The sequence below is a fragment of the Ylistrum balloti genome, unplaced genomic scaffold (genome assembly GCF_031769215.1).
Source record: "Ylistrum balloti isolate Yb309-2 unplaced genomic scaffold, AGI_CSIRO_Ybal_v1 Utg371066, whole genome shotgun sequence".
Taxonomy (NCBI): Eukaryota; Metazoa; Mollusca; class Bivalvia; order Pectinida; family Pectinidae; genus Ylistrum; species Ylistrum balloti.
Genome location: NW_026782589.1, coordinates 121,821 through 133,696, shown reverse-complemented (window position 1 = coordinate 133,696; position 11,876 = coordinate 121,821). Strand labels below are relative to the sequence as shown.

Sequence of the window (11,876 nt, the reverse complement as noted above, 5' to 3'; positions counted from 1 at the left end):
ATGGATAACGTTGACTCTGTTGTAAGAGACTGTCTGGAGACTTTGAAAAAAAATGAAGGATGCAAGAAATTGAAAATGTTGTTAGGTATGTGTAACCGAGACCAGCTCATTCAATGGAAGGACGCTAAGCAAATGGATGTCTTACATCATTCCATCCTCAACAACAATCCGGAAGTAGTAGAATATCTATTGACGAATGGATATTTCGTGCGACCTTTTGAACCGGAAGTGAATCCTTATCTCCATTTGGCGGCACACTTAGGATTTAGAACAATTATCAATCTCCTTCTTACTCACCGTCCAGGCGACAATAGGCCAACCAAAAGTCTTGTTTTTCCGGAAAGTCAAAACTCATCAAGACCGATTTCTGAGGTAATCTATCACCCGACTTGTGTAAATATGTAACATTTGTACACGATAAACAACTAAGTACGTTAAGTCCATTACAATAGTGTGAGTATACGTGGATACAAGAATGTGTCAGAATCCCCTAGCGGTATAGTTATGTGAGGCAGTAAATATAGACAGAATATGTAAAGTAGAGTTACGATATTTATATAAGTATGAGGCTAGAGTACCTCCCCATCTACACCTTCCTCGGCCGTCTCCTGGGTTTCAAAATTCAAGGCCTTAGCATCAATGACGAGTCCAAGAAGGACGACACGGTTGTGTGATGTAGCATCAATGACGAGTCCTAGAAGGACGACACGGTTGTGTGATGTAGCATCACTGACGAGTCCTAGAAGGACGACACGGTTGTGTGATGTAGCATCACTGACGAATCCTAGAAGGACGACACGGTTGTGTGATGTAGCATCACTGACAAGTCCTAGAAGGACGACACGATTGTGTGATGTAGCATCAATGACGAGTCCTAGAAGGACGACACGGTTGTGTGATGTAGCATCAATGACGAGTCCTAGAAGGACGACACGATTGTGTGATGCAGTTTACATGATTGTTCTGCTCTACTCTATTTGATTCTAAATTCGAATTGAAAGCGACGATTTACTCCTTTGTACAATCTTTCATACATGATACCCCAGCTTGATAAGGGCAAGTCACTCATCACTCAATTACTGCTGTGTGTATGTGTTGGTGTGTATGTGTTTGGTGTGTATGTGTTTGGTGTGTATGTGTTTGGTGTGTTTGTGTTTGGTGTGTTTGTGTTTTGTGTGTGTGTGTGTTTGGTGTGTTTGTGTTTGGTGTGTTTGTGTTTTGTGTGTATGTGTTTGGTGTATGTGTTTGGTGTATGTGTTTGGCGTGTATATGTTTGGTGTGTGTGTTGGGCGTGTATGTGTTTGGTGTATGTGTTTGGTGTGCATGTGTTTGGTGCATGTGTTTGGTGAGTATGTGTTGGGTGTGTATGTGTTTGTTGTGTATGTGTTTGGTGTGCACGTGTTTGGTGTATGTGTTTGTTGTGTATGTGTTTGGTGTGTATGTGTTGGGTGTGCATGTGTTTGGTGTGTATGTGTTTGTTGTGTATGTGTTGGGCGTGTATGTGTTTGGTGTATGTGTTTGGTGTGTATGTGTTTGGTGTGTTTGTGTTTGGTGTGTATGTGTTTTGTGTGTATGTGTTTGGTGTGCATGTGTTTGGTGCATGTGTTTGGCGTGTATGTGTTTGTTGTGTATGTGTTTGGTGTGCATGTGTTTGGTGTGGATGTGTTTGGTGTGTTTGTGTTTTGTGTGTATGTGTTTGGTGTGTATGTGTTTTCTGTGGATGTGTTTGGTGTGCATGTGTTTGTTGTGGATGTGTTTGGTGTGTTTGTGTTTTGTGTGTATGTGTTTGGTGTATGTGTTTTGTGTGTATGTGTTTGGTGTATGTGTTTGGTGTGTATGTGTTTGGTGTGCATGTGTTTGTTGTGGATGTGTTTGGTGTGTTTGTGTTTTGTGTGTATGTGTTTGGTGTGTATGTGTTTGCTGTGGATGTGTTTGGTGTGCATGTGTTTGTTGTGGATGTGTTTGGTGTGTTTGTGTTTTGTGTGTATGTGTTTGGTGTGCATGTGTTTGGTGTGCATGTGTTTGTTGTGTATGTGTTTGGTGTGTATGTGTTTGGTGTGTATGTGTTTGGTGTGTATGTGTTTGGTGTGTATGTGTTTGCTGTGGATGTGTTTGGTGTGCATGTGTTTGTTGTGGATGTGTTTGGTGTGTTTGTGTTTTGTGTGTATGTGTTTGGTGTGCATGTGTTTGGTGTATGTGTTTGTTGTGTATGTGTTTGTTGTGTATGTGTTTGGTGTATGTGTTTGGTGTGTATGTGTTTGGTGTGCATGTGTTTGTTGTGGATGTGTTTGGTGTGTTTGTGTTTTGTGTGTATGTGTTTGGTGTGTATGTGTTTGCTGTGGATGTGTTTGGTGTGCATGTGTTTGTTGTGGATGTGTTTGGTGTGTTTGTGTTTTGTGTGTATGTGTTTGGTGTGCATGTGTTTGGCGTGTATGTGTTTGTTGTGTATGTGTTTGGTGTGTATGTGTTTGTTGTGTATGTGTTTGGTGTGTATGTGTTTGGTGTGTATGTGTTTGCTGTGGATGTGTTTGGTGTGCATGTGTTTGTTGTGAATGTGTTTGGTGTGTTTGTGTTTTGTGTGTATGTGTTTGGTGTGCATGTGTTTGGCGTGTATGTGTTTGTTGTGTATGTGTTTGGTGTGTATGTGTTTGGTGTGTATGTGTTTGTTGTGTATGTGTTTGGTGTGGGTGTTGGGGCATATTACATTATTACATTGTATCTGTCATATTAACAATGCGCTAATTTATTCTGCTTATATTAAATAGGTCACCCCACTAGATGTCGCTGCCTCCGCTGGTCACGTGCAATGTATCCACCTTATTTTAAACCAATGTGTAATCAAGGAGCACCCCGAACACGCCAAAAGTGGCTATCTGTCTCTTGCTACAGTGTCTGGTTCACTAAAGGCCGTAAACTTTTTGTTAGCACAAAAATATGACAAAGCGGATATTCTTAGTGCTGTCGAATTGGCTATACGTTTCGCTAGAGCTGAAATCTTGGACTCTCTGCTTGGTACAGGTGTAGATACCCGGGAGGTCATGAAGGGTGTTAACCTCTACCATTCTTTATATACGAACAGTGCTGTGAAAGGCTTTGGTCGCGAAGGATATAGACGACTGCCAGACGTGACAAGTGTTCTCATTAAATATCGGCATGACGTCAACTCTAAATCTCCGTGCAACACATATCCACTTTATACGTTGCTACGCAATTCTTTGTGTGCACATGATTACATCAACACACAGTATTATCTAGCATGTCTCAAGCTTCTTCTGAAGGCAAATGCAAACCCAAACTTTGATGAAGTCCGACATGAACGAGTGATGCAAAAGAAAGGCAGCAAATCCGTTGTAGGGCGCCCAGCATTTTCTAGCGCTCTTCATTGTTTACTAGATACAGTAGAGATATACGCCTCCTATTTTGATTCCAAGGCTCTGGCTGTAAAGTTCATCACTGAATGTTCTGACGTTCTCTTCCGGTTTGATGCCGATATACACCAAGTTGGTCGCCTTGGAGATCAAAAGAGCACGCTGAGTGGTTCGATTCTTCACCAATACGCAAAATCCAGCGTCAAGCTCGGAGTAGATTCAGACGTACTGAAAGTCTTCCTCAGACAAGGCGCGAATCCAAACATTAAAGTAAATGGGAAATATTGCATCAATGTCTTCACTGACAGCCTATTTGTCAGCATACTGGCAATACCGTCACATAAGACACAGCCGGACAAGACGGCGGACGTCGGCTGTATGCTAGATCTGTGTCGCTACATGTCGAATAGGGCCATACACGAAACTCTACAAATTTTCATTCATGACCACGGAAGAAACAACGCTGACAGACTAAAATCTCATATTGCCAGAATAAAGTCGAAACTCACAGAGTTTTCTAAGTCGGTGGCACCATTACAGCGAATCTGTGCGAATTATATATGGCATCGCTGTGGTAGAAACGCAAATAACATTCATAGTCTACCAATCAGAATTAAATACAAAACAGATATCTTACCCATAGTGTAACGTCTGGCATGTCACACTCGGGTAATCATTTAGGTATCATGTATTGTGTACTGAAAACCATCGCAATTCTAACCAAATATAACCATAGGTTTTAAACCATATTGATTCATGAAATATGAAAGCCTCGTCAAATCATAATCGAAACTTAAATTCAGTAAAACTAGATCTACACATGGGTTAATGAAAAAGTACAAGGTGTTTCGGAAGAGCATGCGTCTTCTACTTCATCAAAGAAAACCGCCTTCTGAACCATGGTCAATCCTAGTAAGTAATATCAATGTATACAGCATCGAAACAAACAGGCAAACTAACCAGCATCAAACACGCAAAGGAATAGAATATTTCTCGATGTGATCACTATATCGTCATGCGCACTCTGTGTTTCCTGAGGTATTTTTTACCAAATGCAGCAATATCTGTTTGTGTACCCGAGGGTAACACGATATAATACCAGGGTTGTTATCATATTGTATGAAAAACACTTCAATATCTTGTTGTGAAAATTCTCACAGTTCTCGAGATACACGCTGTATGTCTTTATCTAACCAAAATCTCACTATTACGATATGATTAGGAAACAGTATGATCCTAGAACCACATCACATATTTACAGAGTCACTTAACTACGTAACAGTATGGAGACCGTCACTTGATACGTCTGTTTTTTATATAAGTATATATTTATTGTAATATTGTTGTACTAACATCTTAAAGGGTAACAACTGTTATCTCGCCTATAGGGTAGATTATCATACTGGCATCATACAGAGCTTAGGATTAATACAATGGTCATTGTTTCTATCACAGATAGGCCTTTTATGTATATTAGTTTATATAAGTAATATTTACCATCTATGTATATGATAAGTTTATGTAATATTTACCGTCTATGTATATGATAAGTTTACGTAATATTTACCGTCTATGTATATGATAAGTTTACGTAATATTTACCGTCTATGTATATGATAAATTTACGTAATATTTACCGTCTATGTATCTGATAAGTTTACGTAATATTTACCGTCTATGTATATGATAAGTTTACGTAATATTTACCGTCTATGTATATGATAAGTTTACGTAATATTTACCGTCTATGTATCTGATAAGTTTACGTAATATTTACCGTCTATGTATCTGATAAGTTTACGTAATATTTACCGTCTATGTATATGATAAGTTTACGTAATATTTACCGTCTATGTATATGATAAGTTTACGTTATATTCACCGTCTAATTTTTTTCTGATTTTTGTACTCTCATGCCGGACATATATATGTTTATGTACACAATTACTCTATTTAAACAACAATTGAATTTCACCTTTATACAATGTATTTTATCTGACCAGTGCTATAGAATCAGACTTGTCCTAAAGGATACTTTGTATTATACGGGGTATAATGACTCAACCTTAAAGTTATATTGGCATGGTGGTATTATGTCCGGAGAAGCGATAACTGAAACTATACAGTAGCATGTAATGCAAAAAATATATATATAAAAAAAGGAAAGAAAGAAAGAATTATTGTATGGTCGTTTGCTGACTACTGTACAATTAAAGACATTTTGTGTGATTGTTGTATAAAGCTCTTGTGATGGTTGTATCTTACATACAAGTTATAACTCTGTCAATCTGGGAGACTGAAGCAATGAACTTTTACCAGGGGAATTTGGGTGACAGATAAATGAAATAGGGTATGACAGAATTGCTTATCTGTCAAACAAATTGTATTTATATCAACTTCACACTACCACCTGCATCATTTCAATGTTAACCTTCACATTCATATATAATTTTCGTTATCTGTAGAAAAACAAAAATGAATAAATAAATAGATAAAACAACAAAAACAAAAAATGCTTTGTTTAAATTTCCCGCTTAATCAAATGCTGACGTCGGCAAGTCCAAATCGAAGAATGGCCGACAAAATGTGACGAGTACTTCTGCGCTTTTGTGTCAAGGAGTGGAGTGGTGAGATTTTCAGAATAAGATAAACATTTTAAACCAGGAATGGAAATCGCTCCTGTCAGTCAGAGATGACTTTGTGTTTGTAATGCCGCGGATTCTATGTAGGCTATCAGATCGACAACCAGCAGGCGAGATTAACAAACTTGATAAAACCAAAAACATTTATGTTAAAGTGATATTGATTTTGTGATACATACATGTTTAACCTTACATCTGTTTTCTGAGGATTTTATAGAAATCTAAAGTTAATTGTTATAATTAGTCTACTCAATCTTCTGATTATTAGAAAGACCGAAGTTGACATATTGATATCAAAATATCACAGTATCAGATTCAGCTAAAAGGCGTTCCCATCTAAAATGTTAAATGTTTCAAGGAACAATGAAGGAAGCCCATTCACATTGTTCCGTGAAACATTGAACATTTCAGACGGAAATCTCCTTTTTGTTGAAGCTGAAACTGTGATATTTTCATACTGATATGTCTGTGCAATTACTTTATCGTATCTAGTACTAATTGATCATTGTAATTTTATTATATGTAAAACGAACCTTTGACTCAATATGTGATCGAGTACAAATATATTCAACAGCATTAATGTACTACACACACACGTCACATAGACGAATGTAGATCATACTTCTGACACAGATTTTTATCGATTTACCAATGTACACAGAATTAGCACAGCTGTAATCGGGATATGAAATGTGATAAATTATACGTAAGTATTGAATGGCCCTGACGAAATTCTGCAATACAATGACGAGGCAACACTCCTGATAAGTAGATCATGATGACAAGCAAACACAAAACGAATACAAACTCTGTATCTCACATGCCATACTGTCCCAGTGCTCTGCCAAAATATGCGGAAGGGAGGTAACTCCTTCACCAAGTCCAGTGTCAATTCGTCTGTTATCGTGTTGTCTGATTTTACTACACTTTATATAATATTTTATCTATTACTAAATAAATGTCAATATTTATTTCAGATAAAAGGTGTTCCAATCATGATAACAGAATTGTGATATATAGTTTTTGTAATTTGGAAAAAGACAACAATTTCAATATATTGGGAAAAAAGAACATTTCCTTATGGAGTGACTTCATACATTTGCATATTATCTCATTTGACCTATATGGCAGATTGCCTCAATAAATTTCATTAAGTCATAGCGAAAGCTAAGGGAAAATATCAAAATTATATTCATAAAGTAATGAAAATGTTGATTTGTTCTGTTTGAAAAATGATACCTAATTATTTTCGCATATTTGAAGGCATAGTAATTTATTGGTATATAATTTCTCCATGTGACCGAATGGTATAAATAGCGCCGAAAAACAAACAACAACGCAAATTGACCGCATTCTATATCCTTTCTGCATGTGGGAACTTTGCAGTCGCATTTAATTTCTGAAGAGGATTTTTTAATAAGATGGCGAATTTTCTCTGAAGACCGCGGAAATCTGTATAGATTAGAAGACTTGTCCACTATAAGTTGGAATTATACTTTACTTACATTCTGTGACATAAAACAAAGAATGGAAGGTGAGGAATTACATGACGCACAAGTGGTCGGGAGGTGTTGCAGGGCTATAGGAGACGAAATGGAGGAAACATACTTGAGGAGGAGCACATTCCGTGAATATCTGTACCACGTGGACAGTGTAGGCAGAATGTGTTGGACCGTGGTCAAGCTGTTGACCTTCATTTGGCACTTCTACAGGTCATCAGGGTGTAATGCCGAGCAGGTAGGACAGATGCCAGGTCTAACGGAATTCCTTCACCTATACACTGAAAAACTCGCACTTATCAACGTACTTCTATATCTCGTTCTATCAAGAAATTGATTTATGAAATCATAACAGATCCAAATTGTGAGTACACAGCTCATACAAATATGTTGTACCCTCCTCCCTCTCCCGTCTCCCCGAGATAAATTTGTGACTGAAGACAAATTTTCAGTGTTGGAATTCTAATCCGTTATTCTGTAACAGTTTTAAAATGCTAATCAATTAGAAATATTGAATAGCCGTCCATGACTTGTATGTTCCGGAATGATGTATTTAATATTTCTTGTGTTACAACTTTAATCTCCCTTTTCACGGTTAAGGAAAATGTTTATAATAATTTAGTATATTTCAACATTATCGAATGTAATATTTAATTTAAATAATTTACATCTATTTATGTTAATAAGTAATATTCATGCAAGGGTATTAGGTTTATTTTATTGAACTGATATCAGAATAATGCGTTCAGCTATTTTAATAAATCCATTCATCATTGTCTATGTCAGTATACATACCGTCAGCAAAGTCTTTACTTCAGATTACAGATTTTAACCAATCTAGTAATTAAATCCATAACTCTGTAAAGCCTTTTCTATGTAGAGTGATGTTTAACTAATGGTCTGTGTCGTAATGTCTTAAAATTATCATTTATAGACTGCATTTATTGTTTTAGGAAGTCAGGCGGAGCAACACAACGCTGTGGTAACCCTGCCTTCATCATTAGTGACTACTCCGTCAGGACTGTGCTTCGTTTGATGTGTATTCAGGTACAGAATGAACGCCCCGCCAGACGATGGGCGCATGACAAACTATGCACGTGTGTACACGTGCAGTCATTTAATGGGCGTGTGCATGCTAATACACATTTGGCAGTAGTATGGAGATGCTTTATTCTATTGGAGAATATATGTATATAAACTTTCCATTGACGATTCATACATTTTATACAGTACTACATGTATTGAAGAAAATTCTCATGGTTTTGACAATTCCTTCATTCAAAATTTATCTCATTTCATATGTAATATACGTCATTTGATTAAGAAACTGATGTTTACTGTACATGAAGTGTGATTATCTGTACTTCAGAAAACCTGCTTCATAACGAAATCATCAGTGCTGTGCCTTACAAAGGAAACATTATAACAAGGACGGAATAAGGTCCTGCCTCTGAAGAGGAAACAGTTATTCTAGCTAAAAAATAACTGTTTCTTTACCTAAATTCATGTAAATTGGTGTTATTCACTCATGTGTCTTTAGTAAAATCTTAAAGGTCGCAGGTGGTACAGACTCCCAGGGGAGATAATCCCCGAGGTTTGCCGTAACCTCTGTGTCATGTTTTAATTAATATATATGTAACTGACGTCCATTTTAAATTACCAGATATGTGTAAATTGCGAAATTTATTGAGTTATGGCAGAAGTGCTCCGTCCCGTCAAAATTTTTGTATTATTTTGATCACTATTGATATCCCTCTGTCGCCTCATGGGTTTCAATATTTACAAAACGCTTCAATTTAACTGATTTTAGATTTGTATTGAAAGAGACTGATCATCGCGGAAAAATAAATTAATTATAAATTACTTGGTGATTCTTTAAATAGTATAATTCTTCTTCTAATTCTCTATCATTCAAACTTTATCATAATGTTATAGAAGACAGTGTTTTCTTGTGTGTGAGGGTGAGGATGAGTGTGTGAGAGAGGGAGTTTGTATTTTTCTTTCATTTCAATTTCAGATTTGTTAAGAAATATTTTCACGTGAGGAAAATTGTCATTCAATATGTAATTCTACATTAAACATATTGTGTAAAATATTCAGATGAATCATTTTACGGGTACTAGCATTAGCGCTGACAAGATGATTGTGAATTTCAACACTGTACTTCCTCAACCACTTACCTACAATATTAGGTCCTTCTAAGTACGACGTGCAATGTACGAATTATAATGTACTTATATGATGGGTAATTAGTGCAGATGTTAACTGATTGTTAACAGTCGGAAGCCCTCGGATGTTTAGGTTTGAACGGATTGTTGTTAAAGACATTCCTTGTAGAGGACTTCGGTGAAACGGGTGATGTATGCTGTGATAAATATTTTCTTTTGTGATAATAATTCCGAGGGCGGTCGTACAGGTATAACTAAAAAGAAAAAAAAATCGACGTATTTATGTGTTTATTATAGCTTTTTATTTTGGTTTTAACTATTATATTTACTTAAATGTTTCCGGTTGAATCATTCACTATAGATGTTTGTTTTTTTGTATTAATTGATTATTTACTAATGTGTTGAAATTCATTTGTAATATATTCATTTCAATCAGTATAAAATAAGATTATTTATTTTAACCAACATTTATTTAAGTAATGTAATTTATTTGTTTGTAAACCTGTCTATTTATAGACAATTAATATTTATATATGTTTATAAACAATATTTACTCTGTATAACAGTACATGTATGACTTTACTCCCGTCAGATTGTAGTCTGAGAACTGTAACACACCTGGTGTGGTAATGTTTCTCCTGTGCACACAACACTGCACCGTTCCTTAACGATATAACATTTATTAATTTTACAACAATTGTAAAACAAGTTATTTCAGCTTATACTTATCACCCTTGTTGGTCCGGTTGTAAGCGGGCAAGGGTCTTATTGTAGATGGTAACTGAAGTGCCCGGGGAAAACCCACGTGGTCGAGCAGATGTTCCCTTACCTTTTCTCGTCCCTCCCGGGAGTCGAACCCCGGACGGCAAAGTGAAAGGGGAATGCGTTACCAGTGCACCACTCGGTCATTTCGGCACCTCTTCTATCAGAACCGAATAATTTAGGGGAGGAATTACAATGTGTCCTGGGCGGAACGGTTATATAGCCTTGGTATGGTGTAACTGTTAGTCAAAGGCTTAGGATTAGGTTAGGATTAAGGCGTGTCCTGGGCGGAACGGTTAAATAGCCTTGGTAAGGTGTAACTGTTAGTCAAAGGGTTAGGATTAGGTTAGGATTAAGGCGTGTCCTGGGCGGAACGGTTATATAGCCTTGGTAAGGTGCAACTGTCAATCAAAGGGTTAGGATTAGGTTAGGATTAAGGCGTGTCCTAGGCGGAACGGTTATATAGCCTTGGTAAGGTGTAACTGTTAGTCAAAGGGTTAGGATTAGGTTAGGATTAAGGCGTGTCCTGGGCGGAACGGTTAAATAGCCTTGGTATGGTGTAACTGTCAATCAAAGGCTTAGGATTAGGTTAGGATTAAGGCGTGTCCTGGGCGGAACGGTTATATAGCCTTGGTAAGGTGTAACTGTTAGTCAAAGGGTTAGGATTAGGTTAGGATTAAGGCGTGTCCTGGGCGGAACGGTTATATAGCCTTGGTAAGGTGTAACTGTTAGTCAAAGGGTTAGGATTAGGTTAGGATTAAGGCGTGTCCTGGGCGGAACGGTTATATAGCCTTGGTAAGGTGCTACTGTAAGCCAAAGGGTTAGGATTAGGTTAGGATTAAGGCGTGTCCTAGGCGGAACGGTTATAACTTTGGTTAGGTGCTATTGTAAGCCAAAGTTAAGATGTATTCAAGACTAAGCGATATCTTAAGAGAAATGGTTTTATAAATGTTTTATCAGACAAAGATACTTTTGTCAGTCAAGCCATCAAAGCAGTGGTTACCTGTATAGAGTCCAGTGTGTGCAGTCTAATTATATACTGTCTAGACAGCTCTTCCTCTCTGTTGCTATGCAGACGAATTATGCAGATCATAAAAGAAATATCACTATCTGTTATATAGTAGGGTTGTCGCATACCTTCAATACACCTTATCAACACATTGTTACCCTGCCAACAGTTTAGATGTTCTCTTTCACACGCACCTGAAAATAAAACGTTTTTGGAAACGTATTAACATTATGTTTGTGTACTATATCATACATTTGTGTCGTGTTGTGTTAAGTATTATATTAAACTTTTGTGATTTGTACAGTATCATATTAACCATACGTGATGTGTACTGTATCATATCGATATTTCGTGATGTGTACCGTGTCATATCGATATTTCGTGATGTGTACCGTATCATATCGATATTTCGTGATGTGTACCGTATC

At 37.0% G+C, this 11,876-nt stretch overlaps 1 protein-coding gene across 1 annotated transcript; it reads left to right on the top strand.

Annotated features, from left to right (window-relative positions):
- On the top strand, positions 1-4,016 carry LOC132560471 (uncharacterized). The gene is made up of 2 exons (XM_060225135.1): positions 1-372; positions 2,766-4,016. Exons 1-2 carry the CDS (start codon positions 1-3, stop codon positions 4,014-4,016), a joined length of 1,623 nt encoding a protein of 540 aa, XP_060081118.1.
- The last annotated feature ends 7,860 nt before the right edge of the window (positions 4,017-11,876 follow it).